At 43.7% G+C, this 27,844-nt stretch overlaps 3 protein-coding genes across 3 annotated transcripts; 2 read left to right on the plus strand and 1 right to left on the minus strand.

Annotated features, from left to right (window-relative positions):
• Nucleotides 1-4,504: 4,504 nt before the first annotated feature.
• Nucleotides 4,505-5,443, plus strand: LOC122692629 (olfactory receptor 5-like). Its single transcript, XM_043900405.1, has one exon. It carries the CDS (start codon nucleotides 4,505-4,507, stop codon nucleotides 5,441-5,443), a length of 939 nt encoding a protein of 312 aa, XP_043756340.1.
• Nucleotides 5,444-17,958: 12,515 nt separating this feature from the next.
• Nucleotides 17,959-18,933, plus strand: LOC122692885 (olfactory receptor 5-like). The gene has a single exon (XM_043900699.1). The coding sequence runs from the start codon at nucleotides 17,959-17,961 to the stop codon at nucleotides 18,931-18,933; it is 975 nt and encodes a 324-aa protein (XP_043756634.1).
• Nucleotides 18,934-23,610: 4,677 nt separating this feature from the next.
• On the minus strand, nucleotides 23,611-24,549 carry LOC122692628 (olfactory receptor 5-like). The gene has a single exon (XM_043900404.1). The coding sequence runs from the start codon at nucleotides 24,547-24,549 to the stop codon at nucleotides 23,611-23,613; it is 939 nt and encodes a 312-aa protein (XP_043756339.1).
• Nucleotides 24,550-27,844: the final 3,295 nt, after the last annotated feature.

A 27,844-nucleotide genomic window follows, 5' to 3' on the forward strand; every position in this document is an offset into this window, starting at 1 on the left:
CCATGACAAGATCGTAGCCACCCAAGGGAAATGTGAACATTGTCTATGAGAAAGTAGATCATCAAAGATGACTGATAAGTGGCTGGTGACCCTGGTGACAAGATGTTTTACTTTATGAGTAAGCCAGAAAAGTAAATATAACCATCTCATCAGTTTTATTAAGGGAATATTGACAAATATTTATTTCCTAAATGTGTCTATATGTCCCCACAAGTAGAAATAAATATGTACAAGGACATTCATTGGATCTTTGCTTGTAAAGAAAAATAATAGGAAACAGCCTACATGTCCATCCAGTGCATAAATTAAAAATAGTACATTCATTGTAAGATAAGCATTAGGCTGTTAAAAAGAAATCAGTTTGTATGTTTTGACATGGATATTTGGTTCATATATATATGCTAAATTCAAAATAAAATAAAATGTAGTATGAAATACTTTTGTATTTTTTTAAATTAACTTTTAAGTTTACAAGTGTACATTGAGCCAGAAGACCATTTTCTCTGCTCTTCAGATGCCCTGGTGCTTCTCAGAGCAAGTTGTGAACATGTGTTTCCATGAGAACATGCACCCTAATATTGATTCAATGAAGGCAGGAGCAGTTTCTCATTCATCTTTTTTTTTTTTTTTTTTTTTAATTTTTGGCTGCACCCCATGGCATGAGGGACCTTAGTTCCCAGACAAGGAATGGAACCCTTGCTCCCTGCACTGGAGGGTCTTACCCACTGGACCAACAGGGAAGCCCCTCTCACCCATCGTTATACTCCAGGCTCCAGGCGCAGGGCTAGGCATTTGGGAAGGGATCCATGAATGCACAATGGCCTCAACTAAGGGTGGGTCTGAGGCTAACTTTCCTCTTGTGTGTATGTGTGTGTGTGCTAAGTCGCTTCAGTCATGTCTGCCTCTTTGTGATCCCATGGACTGTAGCCCCCCAGGCTCCTCTGTCCATTGGATTCTCCAGGCAAGAATACTGGAGTGGGTTGCCAGGCCCTCCTCTAGGGGATCTTCCTGATCCATGGATCTAACCCAAGTCTCTTATATCTCCTGCACTGGCAGGCAGCTTCTTTACCACCAGTGCCACCTGGGAAGTCCTCTCCTCCCCTAAGCCTCTGAAAAGTTATCAAAAAAAAAAAAAAAAAGATTCCTCTTCTCCAAATCCACAGAGATCGAGGAAGTCTCTGAGGTCCAGAGCGCCAGCTTAAGCCTGCCTCCTTCTCACTATGAGGGCAGTCCCCTTAGCAAGTCAGAGCATCCAGAACAACGGAGAGAAACAAGGGTGGGGTGGTTGGTTGAGGTCGATGCCTCACTCAAGACCAGGAGCAAATCCTTCCAAGATGGACTGGAAGGTCATTCCGCTGTTCGTTGGCATCTCCTCCTCTGGGCCCGACCTGCCTGAACACCAGAGCCTCCTCCAGGTACAACATCAGCAAGAAGGGATCTGTACCTTCTGTCTTTAAGCCATCAGGTGAGGGAACAAACTCCTTATGGGTGCGGACAAGGAACAATGGAAAGATGTGTTCCTTTATAGAACACCCAAGGCATACCTCGTACCACCTCTAAAAGTTTGTACCTGTCTCTATAGAGAGCATGGACATGTTCTACCAGACATGACTTCTCTGGACAAGTAGGTCAAGTGGATTCATGAAGAAAATCCAGCTAGTAAGGGAGCGATATCCTGAAAGTCATGTCTCTCTGGCTCTGAAGTGGTTTTCAACCACCATGTTTTACCACCCTAAGAGATCAGGTATACAGTAGCTACTATTATATGAACTTGATTAATTCTAAGGGTAGAAAAATTACCCATATGTTACAGATGAGGAAAAGGAAGCTAAAGGATGAAATAGCTTTCAGTCACTGTTTGAAAGTTGTCAGTGTCGTTGTCATTGTTGTTCAGTCGCTCAGTCGTGTCCGACTCTTTGTGACCCCATGGGCTGCAGCACACCAGGCTTCCCTGTCCTTCATTATCTCCTGGAGTTTGCTCAAACTCATGTCCATTGAGTCGGTGATGCTATTTCAGTCTTAGGTTGTTAGAACAAATTAAGTGAAGCAATTGATGGCACATCGCAATGCCAAATAAATTACAATTTTTGTCACTTAGGCTCTGAGAAGCACTTCGCCCACTGCCTGGCACGTAGAAAGAGCTTAATATATAGTAATCATGCTGGCTACTACATCTACCATTATAACCTGTGTGCTGATTGGAGTATTAGCATTAAATGTTTACAATAACCAGGATGGGTGGATAGAGTGCATGGATTACAAATACTATAGCTTTTTCCTTTTCCCTTGTTGGTCATAAGACTTTAGGCAAGCCACTTTTACTTCCTGAAGCTCAGTGATCCCCCTTGAAAAATAAGATAATGAGAACAGTTCTTACAGGTTCCTTGAGGCAAATGAATAAAATAACATGAAAAACTCCTAGCACAGTGCCTGGAATGCCATGTTGAAGAAGAGACTTCAGAAACACTCTAATCTTTGCTGCATTGTTCATTGTGGCAAATGACTGCAAAACTCTTACACTGCAAAGGCTTCACGTGGACCAGTCCTTGGCCAACTATCCATCCTCATCTCCTTCTGTTCGTGTTCTCTAGCCCGGTCTAAAGTGTGTCCAGTATTTTGCCCGAAGCATCTTGGCTGTGGACATCTTTGCCCCCCAAGCATTTTTGCCGCAATGATTTTCACTGCATAACTGATTGTACGTTCTGCAATGTGTGTGTGGCATCTGACTCTTCGCAGCCCTTTGGACTGTAGCCCGCCAGGCTCCTCTGTCCATGGGATTCTCCAGGCAAAAATACTGGAGAGGGTTGCCATTTCCTTTTCCAGGGGATCTTCCCGACCCAATGATAGAACCAGCATCTCTTGCGTCTTCCGCACTGGCAGGCAGATTGCTTACCCATGAGCCATTGGGGAATAAAAGATTAAATGACTGGCTGACAGTTTGACATAAATGATTCAGCACCAAAGTCTGTCTCAGCTGTGACTGATCCTGGGGTTGTCACTTCCCGGCTGTGAGGTCTTGGGGCAGCGAATTGACCTGTCTGGGCCCCACACGTGCATTTTTGCATAGAACTGAGAGGATAACCAGTAGGAAGGCCAGAGGTCCCCAAGCAACAGGAGGAAATAAACTGCAAGTGGCAGATTTTTTTTTTTCCCTTTTCTGCTGATGAAACTGGTTTTGCCTAAGACTACCGTTTTTTTCTTTTCTCAAACCTTGGGCTGATAATGGCTCACAAACCAGTACTCATGTCTTGTTTTACGGCCAGGGATGACACAGCTTGTGCCATCCATCTCAAAAATGCGTATTTTGGGAGAGGGGCCTGGGGAGACTCCCTCAGCCTTGAAGTGTTTCTTTTACCTGATTAGAAGCTTGCTAACAGACATAAAATGCCTTGTTAAAAACGAGCAAGCTGGCACTCTTTCTGTCCCCTTCTGATGTCTATTTCCTATCTCTGTTATACTTCAATAAAACTTTGCCACACAAAAATCTCCAAGTAGTCAAGCCTCGTCTCTGACCCCAGATCGCAATCCTCTCCTCCAGAGGTCACGAATCCTGGCATAACACACAGCTTGCAGCGGCCACCTTTCAGAACCAAGAATGCAACTACAGTTTCTGGCAGTTTACTGGCTCATAGTAAGGGCTCAATGGAATTATAGATGTTTCCATGATTAGATTGTATGCCCCAGTTTATATCAATAGTTTCCTCTGTGAGCCTCAAGTGCCTTAAGTATAACGGTGGGGAAATGATGTGCATGTCTGTGTATGATCACACTGATTGAATACAGAACTTACATTTTCAGCCTTCTTCTGGAAAGCCAATTCATTTCTGGTTTTGGGAATCCCTCTGTGATTCAGTGACGAAGCTGCCCCTTTGTCCTTCTTGAACACTGTAATTGAGAGTCATAGAACCTAGAAAATAAAATCACATTAAAGGTAGAGGAATATTTTTACAGAAAGAGGGAACTGACTGTCTTGGATTTTTATTTAGAATACTCTTAAATTCCTGTGTGGGCTTCGCTGGTGGCTCAGTGGTAAAGAATCTGCCTGCAATGCAGGATCTGCAGGAGATTCAGCTTCAATCCTTGGGTTGGGAAGATCCCCTGGAGGAGGAAATGGCAACCCACTCCAGTATTTATTCTTGCCCGGAGAATCCCAAGGACAGAGAAGCCTGGCAGGCAATAGTACATAGGGTAGCAAAGAATCAGTCAGGACTGAAGGGACTTAGCATGCAAGCAACTGGAGGTGTTATTTTTCCAATTTTCAGTTGGCATAGTTTGTGTTAAGACCTAGAGTCACTGCAAAGAATAAGCAGAATACCCAAGATGTCTGCTTTCACGGATCTAAAGTGTATTTCTCTGCAACAGTCAATTTCCAAGAGAAGTTGGGCAGCCAGTTCACTAGGGCACCCACACATTGTGAAAGTCTTCCTAATATACATATCTTTCTCCCCTCCACTACTGTGCCTCTGCAGAAAACAGAATGTCTGCAAACTTTGTCTCTCTGCAGATGGAGAGGTCCATGGAGTTGGGCAACATGACGAGGGTCCAGGAATTCATCTTGCTGGGCTTGTCCACGAGCCCAGAAACAAGGGAAGTCCTGTTTCTCGTCTTCCTGACCCTCTACCTGCTGACCCTCCTGGAGAACGCCCTCATCGTCTTCCTCGTCTGCAGCCACTCTGAGCTCCACAAGCCCATGTACTTCTTCCTGGGCAACCTGAGCTGCCTGGAGATGTGCTACGTGTCCGTGACCATGCCCAGCCTGCTCGTGGGGCTGTGGACGGGACCCTACCACGTGCCCTTCACAGCCTGCATGACCCAACTCTTCTTCTTTGTCTCCCTCATCTGCACAGAGTGCGCCCTCCTGGCCTCCATGGCCTGTGACCGCTACGTGGCCATCTGCCGCCCACTGCACTACCCACTGCTCATGCGGCCCCAGGTCTGCCTGGGCTTGGCTGGGACGTCTTGGCTTGGTGGGCTGCTGGTCTCAGTGGTCAAGACAGCGTGCATTGCCAGCCTGTCCTACTGCGGCCCCAACGTCCTCAACCAATTTTTCTGTGATGTCTCCCCGCTCCTCAACCTGTCCTGCACCCACGTGGCCCTGACCGAGCTGGTGGACTTCCTCTCCGCCATTGTCATCTTCTGCGGGACACTGCTGGTTGCCCTGGCCTCCTACTCGGCCATCGGGGTGACGGTGTTCCGCATGCCTTCCGCCACCGCCCGGCGCAAGGCCTTCTCCACCTGTGCCTCCCACCTGGTGGTGGTGGGCATCTTCTACTCGGCGGCCCTCTTCATCTACTGCCGCCCCAGCCGCATCAGATCCATGGACCTCAACAAGGTGCTGTCGGTCATCTACACAGTGGCCACGCCCATGTGCAATCCGGTCATCTACTGCCTGCGGAACAAGGAGGTCCATGCGGCCCTGCTCAGAACTCTCCACTCGACTTGATCCTGGTTTTGGGACATTAGACCTCTCCTCATGTCCTGAATGTAGGCAGCTTTTTCACCTTCCTCTATCACTCTCATCAAGAGGCTCTTTGGTTCCTCCTCACTTTCTGCCCTTAGAGTGGTATCATCTGAAAGTCCCTTGGACTGCAAGGAAATCAAACCAGTCCATCCTAAAGGAAATCAACCCTGAATATTTATTGGAAGGACTGATGCTGAAGCTGAAGCTCCAATACTTTGGTCACCTGATTTGAAGAGCTGACTCACTGGAAAAGACCCTGATGCTGGGAAAGATTGAGGGCAAAAGGAGAAGGGGGCTCCAGAGGATGAGATGGTTACCTAGCATCAACCACTCAATGGACATGAATTTGAGCAAACTCTGGAAGATAGTGGAGGGTAGAGGAACCTCGGGGGCTATAGTCTATGGGGTCTCAAAAAGTCAAACAAATTTAGGGACTGAACAACAACGTGTTTTAATTTAAATGTTTTATGATTCCAAATGCCATAATATCAAAGGCAAGTAAAATGCTGGAGAAAATATTTCCCACTTGGTAGACATGAGCAATCAATATATACTGATTGCTATTGATTGATTATTATAGCAATCAACAGCAAACTCTGAATTACGCTTGTGAAAAAGGAGCAATGTCCACAAGAAAGCAGGTCGTTAAAGATGAGCTGTAATTGACTGGCAACTCACATTACTAGAGGCTCAAATTTACTAGTAAAGGGGGAAATGCAGGTGTAACAACCCCATCAGTTTATTCCTAGAAAACTGACAAGTATTTCCCCAACCTTTTTGTATGTTCCGGCGTACAGAAATAGATAATACATACAATGATATTCTTTGCATCCTTGTAATGAAAAAACAGAAACAACCTAAGTGTCCATCAAAAGTGAATGGATAAAATACATTATACTACATTCATCTGAGGTGAACACTGGGCTATAAAATTAACAGAAACAGGTTTTAATATTCTCTTAAAAAATGTTTTTTGACCGCACTCTGCAGTAGGTGGGACCTTAGACCCCTCACCAGGGAACCAGCCTGTGGCCACTGCATTGGAAGACAGAGTCTTAACCTCTGGACTACCAGGGAATCCCAAGAGATAGATTTTTATGTTTGATGTACAAATATGGTTGAGATATATATGCTAAATAAAAACCATGACAGGGCTTCCTTGGTGGTCCAGTGGTTAAGAAGCCGCCTGCCAATGCAGGGGACACTGGTTCAATCCCGGGTCCAGGAAGATCCCACATGCCCTGAAGCAACTAAGCCATGGAGCCTGTGCTCTAGAACCTGTGCTCTGCAACAAGAGAAGCCCCTGCAGTGAGAAGCCCATGCACCGCAATTAGAGAATAACTCTCGCTCGCCACAACTAGAGGAAGCCCATGCACAGTAATGAAGACCCAGAGCAACCAAAAATAAAAAATAAGTAAATAAATAAATAAATAAATAAATATTTAAAAAAAAAAAAAACCATGACAAACAACTATGGGTTTCATTAGTTTCATTTTTTTGTTTGTTGACCATTATTTTTATATAACTTCAGACTTACAAAAAAGTTGCAAGGATGCTTAGCACTCTAATATATTTGATGTGGTATTGTCACAAATTGTGTGTTCCTCCATTTGCTTACCCCCTTTTTCTCCCCATCACACCCATTTATTTCTTTCAAAATGATGTGAACATGGTTTAGAGACATTGTGCCTTTTTACTCATATACGCTTTAGTGTTTATTTCCTAAGAACAAGGATATTATTTTGCAGTTTGGAGCAGAGGAATTAACTGACTTCTAACCCATACCTCTTTGAAAAGCAACTCTATTAATTAGTGCTTAATATTTGTTTTTAGTTTTCTGTATATAAAATTTATGTACAGTGATATACACAAATATTAAATGTTCAAGTCAATATTTTTTTTTTTACGAATGTGTATATCACCACCTCCATTAATATAAAGGGCATTTTCCACCCTGAACTTTCCCTTGTGTGCCTTTTCTGTTAGTTCTGCCAGAGGTAATCACTTTGGCTTCTTTTTAAATCATTGGTTAGTTCTTACCTGTGCCAGAATTTCATATAAATGGAGTCCAGACATGGAAGCAACCTAGATGTCCATTGGCAGACGAATGGATAAGAAAGCTGTGATACATATACACAATGGAATATTACTCAGCTATTAAAAAGAACACACTTGAATCAGTTCTAATGAGGTGGATGAAATGGGAGCCTATTATACAGAGTAAAGTAAGTCAGAAAGAAAAACATCAATAGAGTATATTAATGCATATATATGGAATTTAGAAAGATGGTAACAATGACCCTATATGGGAGACAGCAAAAGAGACACAGATGTAAAGTACAGACTTTTGGACTCTGTGGGAGAAGGTGAGAGTGGGATGATTTGAGAGAATAACATTGAAACATGCATATTACCATATGTGAAATGGATCGCCAGTCCAGGTTCGATGCATGAGACAGGGTGCTCAGGGCTGGTGCACTGGGATGACCCTGGGAATGGGATGGTGAGGGAGGTGGGAGGGGGTTTCAGGATGGGAACACATGTACACCCATGGCTGATTCATGTCAATGTCAATGTATGGCAAAAACCACTACAATATTGTAAGTAATTAGCCTCCAATTAAAATAAATAAATAAAATTTAAAAAACCTTGGTAAATTCAAAAAAATTGAAATCATTTCAAGCAACTTTTCTGATCACAATGAGGTAAGATTAGATGTCAATTACAGGAAAAAGACTATTAAAAATACAAACATATGGAGGCTAAACAACACGCTTCTGGATAACCAACAAATCACAGAATAAATTAAAAAAATGTATAGAAACAATGAAAATGAAAACATGACAACCCAAAACCTATGGGACTCAGTAAAAGCAGTGCTAAGGGGAAGGCTCATAGCAATACAAGCTTACCTGAAGAAACAAGAGAAAAATAAAATAAATAACCTAACTTCACACCTAAAGGAATTACAAAAAGAAGAAATGAAGAACCCCAGGGTTAGTAGAAGGAAAGAAATCATAAAAATTAGGACAGAAATAAATGAAAAATAAACAAAGGAAACTATAGCAAAAATCAACAAAACTAAAAGCTGGTTCTTTGAGAAGATAAATAAAATAGACAAACCATTAGTAGATTCAACAAGAAAAAAGAAGATTCAAATCAACAAAATTATAAATGAAAATGGAGAAATCACAACAGACAACGCAGAAATACAAAGGATCATAAGAGACTATTATCAGCAACTATATGCCAGTAAAATGGACAACTTGGAAGAAATTGACGAATTCTTAGAAAAGTGTAACCTTCCAAAACTGAACCAGGAGGAAATAGAAAATCTTAACAGACCCATCACAAGCATGGAAATTGAAACTGTAATAAAAAATCTTCCAACAATCAAAATCCCAGGACCAGATGGCTTCACAGTTGAATTCTACCAAAAATTCAGAGAAGAGTTAACACCTATCCTACTCAAACTCTTCCAGAAAATTGCAGAGGAAGGTAAACTGCCAAACTCATTCTATGAGGCCACCATCACCCTAATACCAAAACCAGACAAAGATGTCACAAAAAAAGAAAACTACAGGGCAATACCATTGATGAACATAGATGCAAAAACCCTCAACAAAATCCTAGCAAACAGAATCCAACAACATATTATAAAGATCATACATCATGACCAAGTGGGCTTTATCCCAGGGATGCAAAGACTCTTCAATATTTGCAAATCCATCAATGTGATACACCACATTAACAAATTTAAAGTTAAAAACCATATGATTATCTCAATAGATGCAGAGAAAGCCTTTGACAAAATTCAACATCCATTTATGATTTAAAAAAAACCCTCCAGAAAGCAGGCATAGAAGGAACATACCTCAACATAATAAAAGCCATATATGATAAACCCACAGCAAACATTACCCTCAATGGTGAAAAATTGAAAGCATTTCCCCTAAAGTCAGGAACAAGACAAGGCTGCCCACTCTTACCACCTCTATTCAACATAGTTTTGGAAGTTTTAGCCACAGCAATCAGAGAAGAAAAAGAAATAAAAGGAACCCAGATTGGAAAAGAAGAAGTAAAACTCTCACTGTTTGCAAATGACATGATCCGCTCCATAGAAAACCCTAAAGACACCACCAGAAAATTACTGGAGCTAATCAATGAATATAGTAAAGTTGCAGGATATAAAATTAACACACAGAAATCCCTCACATGCCTATATACTAACAATGAGAAAACAGAAAGAGAAATTAAGGAAACAATTCCATTCACCATTGTGATGAAAAGAATAAAATACTTAGGAATAAATCTACCTAAAGAAAGAAAAGACCTATATATAGAAAACTATAAAACACTGGTGAAAGAAATCAAAGATGACAGAAACAGATGGAGGAATATACCATGTTCATGGATCAAAATAATCAATATAGTGAAAATGAGTATACTACCCAAAGCAATCTATAGATTCAATGCAATCCCTATCAAGCTACCAACGGTATTTTTCAGAGAACTAGAACAAATAATTTCACAATTTGTGTGGAAGTACCAAAAAACCTCAAATAGCCAAAGCAATCTTGAGAAGGAAGAATGGAACTGGAGGAATCAACCTGCCTGACTTCAGGTGCTGCTACAAAGCCACAGTCATTAAGACAGTATGATACTGGCACAAAGACAGAAATATAGATGAATGGAACAAAATAGAAATCCCAGAGATAAATCCATGCACCTATGGACACCTTCTCTTTGACAAAGGAGGCAAGAATATACAATGGAGAAAAGACAACCTCTTTAACAAGTGGTGCTGGGAAAACTGGTCAACCACTTGTGAAAGAATGAAACTAGAACTCTTTCTAACCTCATACACACAAAAAAAACTCAAAATGGGTTAAAGATCTAAATGTAAGACCAAAAACTATAAAACTCCTATAGGAAAACATAGGCAAAACACTCTCTGACATAAATTACAGCAGGATCCTCTATGACCCACCTCCCAGAGTAATGGAAATAAAAGTAAAAATAAACAAATGAGACCTAATTAAACTTAAAAGCTTTTGCACACACACACACAAAATAAATAAATAAAATAAAATCTTTTGCACAATGAAGGAAACTATAAGCAAGGTGAAAAGACAGCCTTCAGAATGGGAGAAAATAATAGCAAACGAAGCAACTGACAAAGAATTAATCTCAAAAAATATACAAGCAGCTCATGCAACTCAATTCCAGAAAAATAAGTGACCCAATCAAAAAAATGGGCCAAAGAACTAAACAGACATTTCTCCAAAGACCTACAGGTGGCTAACAAACACATGAAAAGATGCTCAACATCACTCATTATCAGAGAAATGCAAATTAAAATCACAACGAGGTACCATCTCACACTGGTCAGAATGGCTGCTATCAAAAAGTCTACAAACAATAAATGCTGGGGAAGGTGTGGAGAAAAGGGAACCGTCTTACACTGTTGCTGGGAATGCAAACTAGTACAGCCACTATGGAGAACAGTGTGGAGATTCCTTAAAAAACTGGAAATTGAACTGCCATATGACCAAGCAATTCCACTGCTGGGCATACACACCAAGGAAACCAGAATTGAAAGAGACACGGGTACCCCAATGTTCATCACAGCACTGTTTATAATAGCCAGGACATGGAAGCAACCTAGATGTCCATCGGCAGAAGAATGGATAAGAAAGCTGTGGTGTATATACACAATGGAATATTATTCAGCTAGTGAATCAGTTCTAATGAGGTGGATGAAACTGGGGCCTATTATACAGAGTGAAGTAAGTCAGAAAGAAAAACACCAATACAGTATATTAACGCTTATTTATGGAATTTAGAAATATGGTGATGACCCTATATGGGAGACAGCAAAAGAGACACAGATGTAAAGAACAGACTTTTGGACTCTGTGGGAGAAGGCGAGGGTGGGATGATCTGAGACAATAGCACTGAAACATGTATATTATCATATGTGAAACAGATCGCCAGTCCAGGTTCGATGCATGAGACAGGGTGCTCATGGCTGGTGCACTTGGATGACCCTGGGGGATGGGATGGGGAGGGAGGTAGAAAGGGGGTTCAGGATGGGGACACATGTAAACCCATGGCTGATTCATGTCAATGTATCACAAAAACCACACAATATTGTAAATAATTAGCCTCCAATTAAAATAAATAAATTTTTTTAAAGTAAAAAAAAAAATCGAGTCCAGGGTATACACTTGTTTGTATATGACTTCTTCAGACCACAGTGTTTGTACCAGAAGCAACTGGAAGCTATACAAATATTTATTTATTTTAAAGATTATTTTAATGTGGGCCATTTTAAAGTGTTTATTGAATCTGATGCAATATCGCTTGTTTTATGTTTTGGGTTTTGTTTTTTGCTGCAATGCATGTTAGTTCCCCAACCGGGGAACAAACTCCTGCCCCCTTTGTTGGAAGCTTGGAGTCTTAGTCACTGGACCAGGGAAGTCCTGTCAAAAATATTTCTTGGGAGGTAGAGAGGCTTAAGAGGGAGAGGATGGATATATATACATATATGTATATATATATATATATACACACACACAAAATTATGACTGATTCTAGGTGATGTACTGCAGAGACCACTGCAACACTGTAAAGCAATTATCCTGTAATAAAAACAATTCTTGCTTATCAACTGCAGCATAATGTGGACTGATGGTCTTACTACTCAAGAAAAAATGCTCTGCTAGAACTATGAACGCACTACTTCTAAGTTTATTTTATTTGATCACACAAAAGGGGAAAATAAACATAATAAAAAACAATACATTGATAGTACTTCCTCCAAATATGCATTCTTCATTCCAGGAATGGATAGTAGACCTGTTTGGTGGGGAGTCCAAGGCATAGAGGCTTCCCAGGTGGCTCAGAGGTAAAGAATCTGCCTGTCAGTGCAGGAGATGTGGGTTGGATCCCAGGGTTGGGAAGATGCCCTGGAGAAAGAAATGGCAACCCACTCCAGCATTCTTGCCTAGGAAGTCCCATGGACCAAGGAGCCTGGGGGGCTACAGTCCAGGGGGTCAGAAAGAGTAGGACACGATCTAGTGACTGAACAACAGCAACAGCAGTGGCCAAGTCGTGTCCGACTCTTTGAGATCCTGTGGATGGCAGCCTGCCACCAGAAAAAGAAGTCTTTCATCTTAATAAGGTTCCTTTGGGGTGCGAGACACTGGCTGGGTGCCTCGGAGACTATTTTGGGCTTAATCCTCATGGCAGCCTGAAGGAATCAGGGTTATTATCCCCCTACTGAAGATAAAGACGTGAGGCTCAGACCATCAGAGCTTTTGTCAGAGAGAGCTTAAGTCAGAGAGAGCCCGGGCTACACCCAGAATTTAATTCCAAAGCCCTCCTGTTAACTTGAACAAGAGTATATTTACTGAGGCTCATAAAATAAGTGTATTAGGTTGATACTAGCAATAAAAATCACATGGCAGAGAACACAAGAGAAAATCTTTAGAGGACTCAAAGTAAGGGTAAGTATTTTTTGTTAAACTTCTCTCCCTTTCTCTCTGTCTGTGTTTGTGATTTTGACTGGAGGTGCACAATGTGAAATGTATTTCTTATTGTGGGCCATGGTAAAAACACTATATTATGCTGCACCTAAATTCCTTCATACAGAGATAGGTAATAAAGGAAAGCTATCATCATACAGTATCTTTTTTATTCCTGATGCAAGTATTATTATCTTAAGCAATAGGCAAGTTGGGGGCTTCCCAGGTGGCTCAGTGGTAAAGAATCCACCTGCAATGCAGGAGACCTGACTTCAGTCCCTGGGTAGGGAAGATCCCCCGGAGAAGGGAATGGCAATCCACTCCAGTATTCTTGTCTGGGAAATCCATGGGCAGAGGAGCCTGGCAGGCTACAGTCCATGGGGTCAAAAGAGTCGGACACCGCTGAGCAACTGAACAGCAGTAGCAATGGGTAAATCAGGCTTGGAGAAATTAAGAACCTTACAGTTAGTCAAAGAGAGAAGAACAAGTATCGTGTATTAAGGCATACATGTGGAATCTAGAAAGACGGCTGATGAACCTATTTGCAGGCAGCAGTGGAGACGCAGACATAGAGAAGAGACTTGTGGACACGGTGGTGCAAAGAGAGGGTGGGATGAACTGAGAGAGTAGCAGGGAAGCATATGCACTGCCATGTGTAAATAGACAGCTGGTGGGGAGTCGTTGTATGACACAGGGAGATGGGTGGGACTGGGGTGGGGGCAGAGGGAGGCTCGGGAGGGAGGGGATATGTGTACACTTATGACTGATTCCCCCTGCTGTAAGCAGAAACTAACATTGTACAGCAATTACACTCCAATAGAAAATTAACACACCTAAAACAGATACTTTGGTGTATAAAGACATGAATTTTAACACATGTAGAAGGTCTCTTTATGCATGACTTTCATATGAATAGTGAGTAGATGCAAAAGAAAATATGCAACCCAGGAGGCACAGTATAAAAATAACAGAGCAGGAAGTCCCTTGTACACAGTGAATCAGAACCACATCTAACATCATGCCCCTTTATAGGGGCTTCCCAGGTGACGCTAGTGGTAAAGAACCTGCCTGCCAATGCAAGAGACATAGAGATATGTGTTGGAGCCCTGGGCCAGAAAGATCCCCTCGAGGAGGGCATGGCAACCCACTCCAGTATCCTTGCCTGGCAAATCCCATGGACAGAGGAGCCTGGCAGGATACAGGCCACGGGGTTGCAAAGAGTCAGACACATGAAGTGACTTAGCACGCATGCACTCCTTTATAGAAAGAGATCACAATTCACTTTTCGATTCTATTATTGAATACTTGGAATGTTTACATTCTCTTTTTTGCTAGTAAAATGGTACTTCTATGAACATTACTCTGGAAATATATATATGCTTGGAAACAGAATTTCTGGGGCATAATCATGTCTTAACATTTACTTGATAATGACAAATTGTTTTCTGAAGTTATCAAACCAATTCAGACTCCCAGAGGCAGTGTATGAAAGTTTCTATTGTTAATATTTTCAGAAGTTTGTAGTTATCCCAATTCCACAGGTATGAAGTGGTACCTAATTTTGGTTTTAATTTCCGTTTCTTTGGCTCCTAATCAGGTGAGTATATTTTTATGTTTTGAGTGATGAATATTTTTTGGTGAGGTATACATTCAGAACTTTTGCCCAATTTTCTGCTAAAAAACTTTTTTGCATATTAACTGACCAATTTCTCTGTATACCCTACACAAGGATCCCTCCACACTTATACATGAAGGTGAAGGTATCAGTCACTCAGTCGTGTCCAACTCTTTGTGACCCATGGACCTGTAGCCCACCAGGCTCCTCTGTCCATGGGATTCTCCAGGCAAGAACACTGGAGTGAGCTGGCATTTCCTTCTCACTTATGTATACTGCAAGTATATTTTTTCCAGCTTGTGGATTTTCCTCTAATAATCTGTGGTGTTCAGAATTTTTCAATGCTGCTAATTTTTAAAAATTTTAAAGTGTAAGGTTTTTTCCCGTCTTCTTATTGTAGTCTAAACCCCCAGTGTCATAAAAGAGATCTCCCTGTAGCTCAAACAGTAAAGAATCTACCTGTGCTTCAGGAGACCAGGGTTCGATCCCTGGGTTGGAAAGATCCCCTGGAGAAGGGAATGGCAATCCACTCCAGTATTCTTGCCCGGAGAATCCCATGGACAGAGAAGCCTGGGGGGCTACAGTCCATGGGGTCACGGAGTCAGACACGCCTGACCAACTCACACACAATGTCATAAAGGCATGCTTCTGCATGGTTTTCTAAAATCTCCGAGGTTCGCACTCCACATGTGTGTTTTTTAGCTCACCTGAAACTGATTTTTCACATGTGTTGTGTGATGTAGGGTTCCAATCTCTTTTTATTTTTCTTTTTTAAAACCATGCATTTATTTTAATTGAAGGTGGATTGCCTTATAGTGTTGTGCTGGTTTCTGCCACACACCAGCATCAATCCGCCACGGGCACACGTGTGTCCGCTCCCTCCCTCCCTCCCTCCCAGTCCACCCCTCTAGGCTGTCACCCAGCGCCAGTTGAGTTTCCATGGGTACCCCAATTATTTGAGAGCCATTTCTTGCCAAGTTCATCCTTTTCCTCACTTATCTCCAATAAAGTTATGTCATCAATCAAGTCTGTATGCCTGCTTGGTGTGTTTCTGGGTTTTATTCCATTCTACCATTCTGATTACCTCTGAAACAATTTTCATTGGGAGTGATTTAAAGAGTGTTTTTTTTTTTTTTTTTTTGATGGGGACCATTTTAAAGTCTTTATTGAATGTGTTACAATACTGCTTCTGTTTTAGGTTTTGGTTTTTTGGCTCTGAGGCATGCGGGATCTTATCTCCCCGGCCAGTGATCGAAACCACACCCCCTGCATTGGAAGGAGAGGCCTTAACCACTGGACCACCAGCGAAGTTCCTCACTGGGAGCGTTTGGCACAGAGATGGGGACACTACGAGTCGCTTAGAAAGTGCTGGGGAGGAGATGAAGCTACAGAGAAGTAGGTTTTGCTGATTTAGGTGGAAGAAATCTGATTTCCTCCCCTTTCTCTTACTTCTCTATCCTTCAGCTATACTGGCTTTTCTTTTTTTTGTTTTTTCCTTGAAGACACCAAACTCCTTCCTGACTTGAGTTTTTTGCAATTGCTTTTCCTCGTTCCACTTAAAATACTCTTCTGCCAGCTCAGTGCTCACTCATCCTTTCCCATTAGTTAAAAACAAGCTCAAACGTCACTACCCACCTCAAAGAAGTTTTCTCTGACTGCCCATCCTAAAATAACCTCCTTCAGACCTTGTGGACCATCCTGCTTTGCTTTCTTCTTAGCACTGACCCGCTGAAATTCTGTATTTGTCCTCCGTCAGCCTCCTCTATTCCTCACTACCTAGAATGAGAATTTGAACACACTCACTGGTTGATTTCATGCACCTCATGTATAGTATACACTCAATAAATATTTGCTCCTGAATACATAGAATAGGGCTTCCCTGGTGGCTCAGATGGTAAAGAATCTGCCTACAATGCAGGAGACCTGGGTTCGATTCCTGGGTCAGGAAAATCCCCTGGCAGAGAGAATGGCACCCACTCCAGTATTCCTGCCTGGAGAAGCCCATGGACAGAGCAGCATGGTGGGCTATAGTCCATGGAGTTGCAAAGTCAGACACGACTGAGTGGCTAACACTTTCACACTATTTTCAAACATATGATAAGTGATAAGTCAGAAATAAGTCCAAAGAGCACCCTCTCTGTATCTCAGTCACCTAAAACTCTAAGTGAATTCCTCATATTAATGGTAGAGGCAAAGATCCCTTAGTTTATGTAACTCCATCCTTTTGTGCAAGTTACTTGCTGCCTATGAGTTTCAGTTATGTATATGAACTGGTAGAATAAAGCCTATTTTTGAAGGGTCATGAAAGTCCATTGATCTCCATGTGTTCAAAAAAATGCCACGCAGTGTAAGAGTACCTAAGTGATTCTCAGCATATGTATTTAGTTTCTTCCCTTAGAAAAAAAGACACTCTCTTCCTGGAAGGGGTCATCTTTAGAAGTACTCAGGGAAAAAACTTATCATTGGTCTTTTCTTTTTTAAATTCATTTTTGGCTGCTCTGAGTCTTAGTTGCTACGCGGGTTTTCTCTGGCTGTGGCGAGCTACGCTGTAGTTGCAGGGCTTCCCATTGCGGTGGCTTCTCGTGTTGTGGAGCACACACTCTACGGCATGCAGGCTTCAGCTGTGGCAGCCCGTGGGCTTAGTTGCCTGGGGGCATGTGGAATCTTCCCAGACCAGGGATCAAACCCGCTTGCATTGGTAGGCAGATTCTTAACCACTCACCCACCAGGGAAGTCCATCTCATGGGTCTTTTTTTTTTTTTTTTAAAGAAACCATTACTGCTGGACCTTCTCTCTAATAAACAGTGGCAAATTTCCTCTAGAAATCTAACCCAGTTTAGAGAAGGAAGTGTCTCACAGTAAGGAACTGTGAGTCTTCCTTTACTGAAAACAGCACGACAACTTCTGGGGTCCCGGAACATTTTTCAAAACAAAAAGAAAGAAATCCAATCCGGAAAACAGCACTTAAGGTCATCAGATGTAAAGGAATAATTGTGCCTTGCTTTATAAAGCACTTTCTCATCTGTTCCCATGTTTAGTAGCCGTAAGGACCAAAGATTCTGTGGGGTCCCATAGCTTTGAGCTCCATTTCACAGATGACGTAATCGAGATCATACAAATGCACACTCATTCAGGACTTGTGTCTTCTCTATGATTACAGATGCAGCAAGTACAGTGTTAACCTTCCTGTTTCCAGTTTTGCAATTTCCCAGTTGCTCCTTGCTGTGCTCCTCACAACGGTCAGGCTATAGCAAAGCAGCTTTGTCCCAACAGCCCCTAACTGCTTATGCTCTTCCTTGCTGGCCAATTTATTTCTGATGGACATGGTCTCTAAAAGCCTGTTTCTTCCTTAGATGGGGAGGGCTCTCTCCTTGGGCAATGTGTCCGGAGTGCAAGAGTTTATCCTGCTGGGTCTGTCTGCCAGGCAAGGCGTGAGGGTGGTGGTGTTTGCCGTCTTCCTGACCCTCTACCTGCTGACCCTCCTGGAGAACGCCCTCATCGTCTTCCTCGTCTGCAGCCACGCCGAGCTCCGCAAGCCCATGTACTTCTTCCTGGGCAACCTGAGCTGCCTGGAGATGTGCTACGTGTCCGTGACCATGCCCAGCCTGCTCGCCGGGCTGTGGATGGGACCCTACCACGTGCCCTTCACAGCCTGCCTGATTCAGCTTTTTTTATTCATCTCCCTCATCGGCACCAAGTGTACCCTCCTGGCCTCCATGGCCTGTGATCGCTACGTGGCCATCTGCCGCCCACTGCACTACCCGATGCTCATGCGGCCCCAGGTCTGCCGGGGCTTGGCCGGGACTTCCTGGCTTGGTGGGCTGCTGGTCTCGGTGGTCAAGACAGCGTGCATCGCCAGCCTGTCCTACTGCGGCCCCAACGTCCTCAACCACTTCTTCTGTGACGTCTCCCCGCTGCTCAACCTGTCCTGCACCCACGTGGCCCTGACTGAGCTGGTGGACTTCCTCTCCGCCATCGGCATCTTCTGCGGGACTCTGCTGGTTGCCCTGGCCTCCTACTCGGCCATTGGGGTGACGGTGCTCCGCATGCCTTCCGCCGCCGCCCGGCGCAAGGCCTTCTCCACCTGTGCCTCCCACCTGGTGGTGGTGGGCATCTTCTACTCGGTGGTCCTCTTCATGTATTCCCGCCCCAGCCGCGTGGAGTCCACTGACCTGCACAAGGTGCTGTCGGTCGTCTACACGGTGGTCACGCCCGCCTGCAGCCCGGTGGTCTACTGCCTGCGAAACAAGGAGGTCCACGCGGCCCTGCGGAGAGCCCTCCACCCCCGCAAGGGCTCCTCCGCGATCACGGACATCTCCCGCTCCTGATTTTAAAACTTTCACGCCAACACACACACACACATGCAACCTCCAAAGCCAAATAGAAACCCAGAGGGAAGTATTTGCAATATAGCAAAGGATTCTTTAAATAAAGGAGAAACATATGAAGACTCAAGAGAAAAAACAAGATGAAAATTGTCATGAACAAGAAGATTCTTGAAGGAAATATGTAGGTGGCTGATAACCTACCCCCTAAATGTGCATGCTCTCCAGTAATCCAAGAAATGGAAGTTTACTCCTTGCCCGCTGAAAAAAGGTTATGCAATATTTAAACATAAGTACAAGCTTTTATTATTACATTGTGAAATTTGAAATAAACATTATTTTATTGAAAATTTTTGCAAATAATTCAAATGCTCACCAACATGAAATTATTTAAATGTTGTGTTATATGCTATGCTGTGCTGTGTTTAGTCGCTCAGTCATATCCAACTCTTTGCAACCCCATGGACTGTAGCCCACCAGGCTCCTCTGTCCATGGGGATTCTTCAGACAGGAAGATTGGAGAGGTTGCCATGCCTCAGGGGATCTTCCCAATCTAGAGCTTGAACCCAGGTCTCCCACATTGCAGGTGGATTCTTTACCATCTGAGCCACCAGGAAAGCCCATGAATACTGGAGTGGGTAGCCTGTCCCTTCTCCAGGGGATCTTCCTGACTCAGGAATCGAACTGGGGTCTCCTGCATTGCAGGCAGATTCTTTACCAGCTGAGCTACCATGGAAGCCCATTATGTTCTATATACAGTGTGAAATCACATGCATTCATTAAAGAGATTAAACCAGATACTGTCATGGGGAGATGGTATGTTGTTGAGTTAAACATGAAAGAAGCAGTATAAAAGTATGTCAAAGATTTGTAGAGCAATAATAGTAAATAGACTGATTGTAGTAGTTATTTAAGTTAATATTTGCCTAGAAAGTTGTACCATAAAGAAGGCTGAGTGCCAAAGAATGGATGCTTTCGAACTGTGGTGTTGGAGAAGACTCTCAAGAGTCTTGGAGGGACTCTCAAGAGTCCCTTGGACTACAAGAAGATCCAACCAGTCCATCCTAAAGGAAATCAATCCTGAATATTCACTGGAAGGACTGATGCTGAAGCTGAAGCTCCAATACTTTGGCCACCTGATGTGAAGTGTGGACTCACTGGAAAAGACGCTGATGTGGGAAAGAGTGAAGGCAGGAGGAGAAGGAGACGGCAGAGGGTGACAGGGCTGCATGGCATCACTGACTCGGTGGACATGAGTTTGAGCAAACTCTGGGACATGGTGAAGGACAGGGAATCCTGCTGTGCTGCAGTCCCTGGGGTCACAAAGAGTCAGATACGACTTAGCAACTGAACGAAACAATAATGCCTAGAAAAAGGGCTTCCCAGGTGGCTCAGTGGTAAAGAACCTGCCTACCAGTGCAGAAGGCACAGGAGATGTGGGTTCAATCCCTGGGTCAGGAAGATTCCTTGCAGAAGGAACTGGAAACCCACTCCAGTTTTCTTGCCTGGGAAATCCCAAGGACAGAGGAGCCTGGTGGGCTACAGTCCACTCGGGTCACAAAACAGTCAGACACAGCTGAGTACACACGCAGGGGCTTAGAGGATATCTAGAAAGTAACCTGAAAAGATGTATATCAGTTATTAGCTGTGTTTTTAGGTGTGAGACCTCAGGGGACTTATATTTTCTATTTTATACATTTGAATATGTTTCAATTATCTAGGATTACCTGTATAATTGAAAAAATAAGCATATTATAAGAGAAAATAGAAATTCCAAGAATGAACTTCTGTAGAATACTAGCATATTTTTATTTTAAGTAATAAAAATTCATGTTGACAGTGCCTCAAGAGAAATGCCCATGTTCTAGTGTGGTTTGTGAGAGTTAATGTCGGTATGTTTTAGAATAGCAGTTTACTAATAAATAACAAAAAGCCTTGAGAGTCTGGATGGCCTTGCATTAATTAATTCTACTTTGGGAATTTATCATGGAGAAGAAAGGGAATGATATGGGCAAAACTGACCTATTACAGGACCTTCTCTGGTAGTCCAGTGGATAAGACTCAATGCTCTCAATGTAGAGGGCATGGGTTCAAACTCTGGTTAGGGAACTAGATCCCACATGCTGCAACTAACACCTGGTGCAACCATTAAATAAAAAATTTCTGAAAAGTTGACCTACACTGTCACACATTCTAAACTATTTGTGCACAAATAACCCAAAAGTTCATCCCCCAAAAGGCAACAGGAATGGCCAATAAACTATGGAATAGTGTTCCACCTTCACCTCTACTAAAGAAATGAAACCCAAAGTGGTGGAATGAAAGCTGGTAGTGGAACATCTTTTAATATGCTCACAGCATATTAAAAGGAAATCCTCTGAGACAACGCAGTGTTGGTTGGATGTGGGGGCAGCTTCCCTCCCAGACTGCTGTGGGCCTGTAGATTGAGGCTGTGTTTCTGGAAAGCAATTTGCTAATATTTATCAAATTTTGAATTCACGTGCACTGACATGGCTATTACCATTTTTTTATCTTCATGTTCTAGATCTTGAGATAGCCTTGGATTCTGTTCATCAAAGTTTCCAGCCCTCTGTCCTCCAGGCTCTTTCTGCCTGGGTGGGATGATGTGAGTGGCCAGTCCTAGACCAAACTACTTAATCCCTGGCACTTTAATCTAGAATGCTACCGGAATCATTCTCATATGTGTATTTTTATAGATCAGTGCTTTGATCTTCCTATGAGATATCTGCAGAAGTGGAGATTCTGCGTCAAAGTGTAGGCAAAATTCAAATACCAGTTTGTTCTCAAGGAGGGTTTCAGCAATTTATGCCTCCACCAGCAGTCTATGAGAGGGAATTACCGCGTTTCAAAGCCACCTCAGCTGTTAGCTGCTCAGTCGTGTCTGACTCTGAGACCACCCATGGACCCCAGGCTCCTCTGGAATCCATGGAGTTCTCCAAGTATGACTACTGGATTGGGTTGCCATTCCCTTCTCCAGGGGATCTTTCCAACCCAGAGATCGAACCCAGGTGTCTTGCACTGTAGGCAGATTCTTTACCGTCTGAGCCACCAGGGACACCCCAACCTCAGCTCAGCTTTAGGTGTTAACAGTCTCTTGAATCTTTCCTGATCTGATACAGTGATGGTAAAACATCATAACTAGCATTTTTGCTGAATATTAAGGAGATTTATTAGATTCGTTGGTCATTTGCATGATCTCATCTATAAATTGCCATTTATAATTGCCCTGCCTACCCTGCCACACATATATTTTGAAAGTAGAATATCGGTCGCTTTGAAAGAGCTTGACAGTTCTTCAAAAAGTGAAATATAGCATTAGCATGTGTGCTGCATGCTAAGTCGTTCATTTGTGTCCGAATCTTTGTGATCCTATAGACTGTAGCCCACCAGGCTCCTCTGTCCATGGGAATTTCCAGGCAAGAATACTGGAGTGGGTTGCCATTTCCTCCTCTAGGGGATCTTCCTGACCCAGGGATTGAACCCATGTCTTTTATGTTTCCCGAGTTGGTAAGCAGGTTCTCTACCACTCACACCACTGGGAAGCCCCTAGCATTAGTATATGACTCAGCAATTCCACTCCTATGCATATACCCAAGAGAGAAGAAAATGTGTTTCCACAGAAAGGGTGCTATAAAAATGTTTACAGCGGCACTATCCCTAACAGCTAAAAAGTGAAAACAACTGAAATGTCTTTCAACCGAGGAATGGGCAAACTCGATGTGATATATACACATAACGGAATATTGTGCAACCATAAAAAGGAATAAAGTACTGAAGCATGCTGCAATATGCACAAACCTGAAAATACTATGCTAAATGAAAGAAGCCGCATTTAAAAGTCCACATATTATCTGATTTCAATTATGTAAAATGTCTAATCAGGCAAATCCATACAGAGAGAAAGATGAAAGGTTTCTTAGGGCTGGGGGGTGGAATAGGGGATTGCGAGTGACTTGTGGTGTGTACAGGTTTCTTGTTTAAAAAACTGGAATCTAATCGCTTTACAGTGCTGTTGGTTTCTGCTGCACGGCAGTGTGAATCAGCCATATGTGTACATGGATCCCCTCCCTCCTGAACTTCTCACCCTGCATCCCACTCCACCAGGTCGGCACAGGGCGCTGAGCTGAGCCCCCTCTGCTTTAGGTCACATTCCCCTCAGCCATCTGTTTACTCAGGATAGTGTATACATGTCAATGCCACTCTCTCCACTCATCCCGCCCTCCCCTCTGCCCCTCTGTGCCCACAAGTCCGTTCTCTGCATCTGTATCTCTATTCCTCCTCTGGAAATAGGTTCATCTGTACCATTTTTCTAGATTTCATATGTATGCATTAATATACAACATTTGCTTTTCCTTTTTCTGATTTACTTCACTCTGTATGACAGACACTCGGTTCATTCAGATCACGACAAATGACCTGATTTTGATCCTTTTCACAGCTGAGTGATATTCCATTGTACATCTGTACCACATCTTCTTTATCCGTTTGTCTTGGTGGTGATGAAAATGTCCTGGAGTCAGACAACGGTATTTGTTGCACAATGTTGTGAATGTGCTAAATAGCCACTGATTCATACATTTTCAAAGGATGAAGTGTATGCTGTGTGAATATCAAGTATTGACAGCTTGAATTGTCCATCATGCCCTTAGCTGGTCAGCCTCAGGACCCACGTGGAGCCCTACGGAAAGCTGCCTGGACCTCCTTGTTCCGCAAGCAGTAGATGACCGGATTGCACATGGGCGTGACCACTGTGTAGGTGACCGACAGCACCTTGTTGAGGTCCATGGCTTCTATGCGGCTGGGGCGGGCGTAGATGAAGAGAGTGGCCGAGTAGAAGATGCCCACCACCACCAGGTGGGAGGCGCAGGTGGAGAAGGCCTTGCGCCGGGCGGCGGCGGAAGGCATGCGGAGCACGGCCCTGCCAATGGCCACATAGGAGGCTATGGCCACCAGGAGGGAGCCCCAGAGGATGACGATGGCGGACAGGAAGTCCACCAGCTCAGTCAGGGCCACGTGGGTGCAGGACAGGTTGAGCAGCGGGGAGACGTCACAGAAGAAGTGGTTGACGACGTTGGGGCCGCAGTAGGACAGGCTGGCGATGCACGCTGTCTTGACCACCGAGACCAGCAGCCCACCAAGCCAGGAAGTCCCGGCCAAGCCCCGGCAGACCTGGGGCCGCATGAGCATCGGGTAGTGCAGTGGGCGGCAGATGGCCACATAGCGATCACAGGCCATGGAGGCCAGGAGGGCGCACTCTGTGCAGATGAGGACGATGAAGAAGAAGAGTTGGGTCATGCAGGCTGTGAAGGGCACGTGGTAGGGTCCCATCCACAGCCCGGCGAGCAGGCTGGGCATGGTCACGGACACGTAGCACATCTCCAGGCAGCTCAGGTTGCCCAGGAAGAAGTACATGGGCTTGCGGAGCTCGGCGTGGCTGCAGACGAGGAAGACGATGAGGGCGTTCTCCAGGAGGGTCAGCAGGTAGAGGGTCAGGAAGACGAGAAACAGGACTTCCCTTGTTTCTGGGCTCGTGGACAAGCCCAGCAAGATGAATTCCTGGACCCTCGTCATGTTGCCCAACTCCAGGGACCTCTCCATCTAAGCACAAAACATACTGCAAAGTAGTTCACAGATCTGCCTCTGTACACCTTGCCGCACCCCAGATCCCAGCCATCATGTCGCTTGGGTACATGAGACACCCTCTTCTCTGGCCTCCCTGATTCCATTCTGGCTGCTACAATCCTCCACAAAGTAGCTAATGGAGCATCTGAAAAACACAGTCCTTTAGGGTCACTCCTCTGCTTACAGCTTTTAATCTCCGCCCCCCCCCCCATTATTCTTAGAGTAAACCTCATGTTCCTCATCAAACTTTGCCAGTTGCTTTAGGTTTTGGGTTTTTTTTTTTTTTTTTGGAGGGGGGAGAGGACTTTTTCAAAATTAATTTTTATTGGACTAGACTGGCCTTACAATGTTGTGTTAGTTCCTGCTGTAAAACAAACCAAATCAGCCCTGCGCGTACAGATACTCCCCACCGTCTGGACTTCCTTCCCCTTGAGGTCACCGCAGATCGCTGAGCGGAGTTCCCTGAGCTCTACAGTCGGTTCCCATTACTCATCTATTTTACAGACAGTACCAACAGTGGATACGTGTCAATCCCAATCTCCCAGCCCATCCCACATCACCACTACACACTCCCCTTTGGTATCCACACGTTCGTTCTCTATGTCTGTCTCTATTTCTGCTTTGCCAATAAGATCATCTGTACCATTTCTCTATATTCCATGTATGTGTGTTAATATATGATATTTGTTGTTCTCTTTCTGGCTTACTTCACTCTGTGTAACAGTCTCCCGCTTTGGCCACGTCTCTACAAATGACCCCGTTTCATTCCTTTTTATGACCGAGTACTATTCCATTTGTATATATGTGCCACATCTTCTTTATCCATTCCTCTGTTGAAGGACACTTGTGTTGCTTCCATGTAGTGTCTATTGCAAAAAAGTGCTACAATGAACACTGGGGGGTGGTGGTGCATGTATATTTTGAATTATGCTTTTCTCTGGGTATATATATGCCCAGGAGTGGGATTGCTGGGCCATACGGTAGCTCTATTTTTAGTTTTTTAAGGAACCGCCATACTGTTTTCCCAGTGGCTGTATCAGTCTTAACTCACATTGTCGTTCCTCTTCTTCCATCTATCAAAGCCATACAGGGACATTTCCATTTCCTCAAAAGTTGTAAGGTCCTGCCAGCCTTAAAGAATTCCCACATGTCCCTTTTGTCTGGAACACTTTCTCCCCCTTCTTGTTCTTCCCATTTCTGGGAATCCTAGACATCTTTGGCATAATTTTTCGGTTTCTTGTCTTCAGATAAACCTCCCTTAAAAAATTCTCTATCAAACTGTGTGTCTTTATTTTCTGTGTATTACAAACCGTTATCATGTTAAACTACTTGTATGTTTGTGCAGTTATTCAGTGTCTCTCCAACTGGGCTGTAAGCCTGGGGGAAGGAGCTAGGTCTATCTCACTCAGAACTCTACCCTGGAGACTAGCAAAAGAGCACATTGCCCGGTACATTATAGGTACTCAGGACATGGTTATTTAACATGTGATGGCTCCACGTTGGATTTAAGGGCATCGCGTTTTCTAGGAGGTGCAGACATCCAGGTGGGGTGTTGGCTGGGAGCACCTGATCTCGGCCTTGGTGACTCTCTTCAGTTGCTGGTGATTGTTGATTTGGAAGGGAGCTGACATGGTGTGGGGAAGAATACACACCTGGAGTCAGGATTCCTGCCTTGTCTGCTTATTCCATCCCACAGACATTTCGGGAGCATCGACATGCACTCCGCCCGGTACAGAGTGGGTGTGAAGATAAACATCGTGGCCCGTCCAAGTGGGCGTTTTCTCTCTGCATATGAGTGTGTGCGTGCGTTAGTTGCTCAGTTGTGTCCAACTCTTTGTGACCCCATGGGATATACCCGCCGGGCTCCTCTGTCCATGGGATTTCCCAGAATACTAGAGTGGATTGCCCTTTCCTTCTCCAGGGGATCTTCCTGACCCAGGGTTCGAATCCAGGTTTGCTGCACTGCAGGCAGATTCTTTCCCCCCTGAACCATCAGAGAAGCCCAGTGTTCTATCTAAGTATCCCTTATTGGCTAAACTTGGGCAAGTTACCTAACCTTTCCTACCCTCAATAGACTTTCAAGGGAAAAAAAGAAAATACATGTAATTAGCTTCATCTCAGATGATCTAATATCTGCATCATTAAATAAAAGTCAGATAGACCTTGATCTGAACATTCAATCTTCCACCAAATAGCTGTGTCCATGGGGTCGCAAAGAATAGGACACGACTTAGCGACTGAACGACAATGACCGAATAGCCATGAGATTTAGATAAGTTACAGGTTCTTGTAAAACTTCATATGCAAGTTGGGGCTAATTTTAGTTCTTATAGAGCACTCATAGGGTTGCCATGTATCAAGTTTCTGACACAGGGTACACAACCAATGTTATCTCTTAATATTAAACAGTATGCCAGGGGCTTTCTTGGTTGTCCAGTGGTTACGGCTCCATGCATGCTTCCACTGCAAGGGGGTGTGGCTTTGATCCCTGGTCAGGGAACTAAAATCCTGCATACAGTGTGGCCAAAAAAAAAAAACTAAACAAAAAGTATGCCATCCAAATATAGGTATCATTTCTCATTGATTATTACTAATGAATAACAATTGAATGAATAAAGGACTTAAAATAATAATTAATGAATACTAATCGATAATTAATTAACAATTTCAATAGATATACGTTATTTCATCAACACAGTTTGCGACCATTCTGTGAGTGAAGTGTTATGTGCTGCATTTTGCAGACAAGGAACTAAAGCTTGGAGAAGGGAAGAGACTTGCTCAGGGTCACACCTGGGTCTCTAGTCCTGAAGCCAGAGGTCATTCCTCTAGACTCTGCTGCTTCTGCATGTGAAATGACTCACACATGCTTGAACCTGTACCATGAAGTTGTCCTTTGCTCTGACCTCCAAACTGGATTTCAGCCCTGGCTCATTCACTTAACCCATTCTCACAGAGGAAGCACTCATGCACACAGCAAGAAAGGGCAGAAGTTTGATGAAGGGTATCTATTTGCACAAGGAAGGGCTGGGGGAAACCTCTGACATTTTAACTGAGCCTTGAAGTGTTCCTGGAATTCTGAAAGTTGGAAAACGTATACAACGATGGGCCACCCAGGGAGAAGGAACAGCTCCAGCAGAGACGTAAAGCTGTGACCAGAGTTGGACCCAAGTCACTCAGCTTTCTGGGAACTCCAGCCCTGATTCTTAGTTTCCAGCCCAGCTGTTCCTTCTCCAGCATGCCTGAGTGACATCTTGGTACAACAGAAAGA

Source organism: Cervus elaphus, chromosome 4, assembly GCF_910594005.1.
Source record: "Cervus elaphus chromosome 4, mCerEla1.1, whole genome shotgun sequence".
In the NCBI taxonomy this organism is placed as follows: domain Eukaryota; kingdom Metazoa; phylum Chordata; class Mammalia; order Artiodactyla; family Cervidae; genus Cervus; species Cervus elaphus.

Excerpts from the sequence above, each read along its gene's own strand:
- LOC122692629 (XM_043900405.1), top strand. The coding sequence starts at position 4,505 with ATGGAGAGGTCCATGGAGTTGGGCAACATGACGAGGGTCCAGGAATTC.
- LOC122692885 (XM_043900699.1), top strand. The coding sequence starts at position 17,959 with ATGGGGAGGGCTCTCTCCTTGGGCAATGTGTCCGGAGTGCAAGAGTTT.
- LOC122692628 (XM_043900404.1), bottom strand. The coding sequence starts at position 24,549 with ATGGAGAGGTCCCTGGAGTTGGGCAACATGACGAGGGTCCAGGAATTC.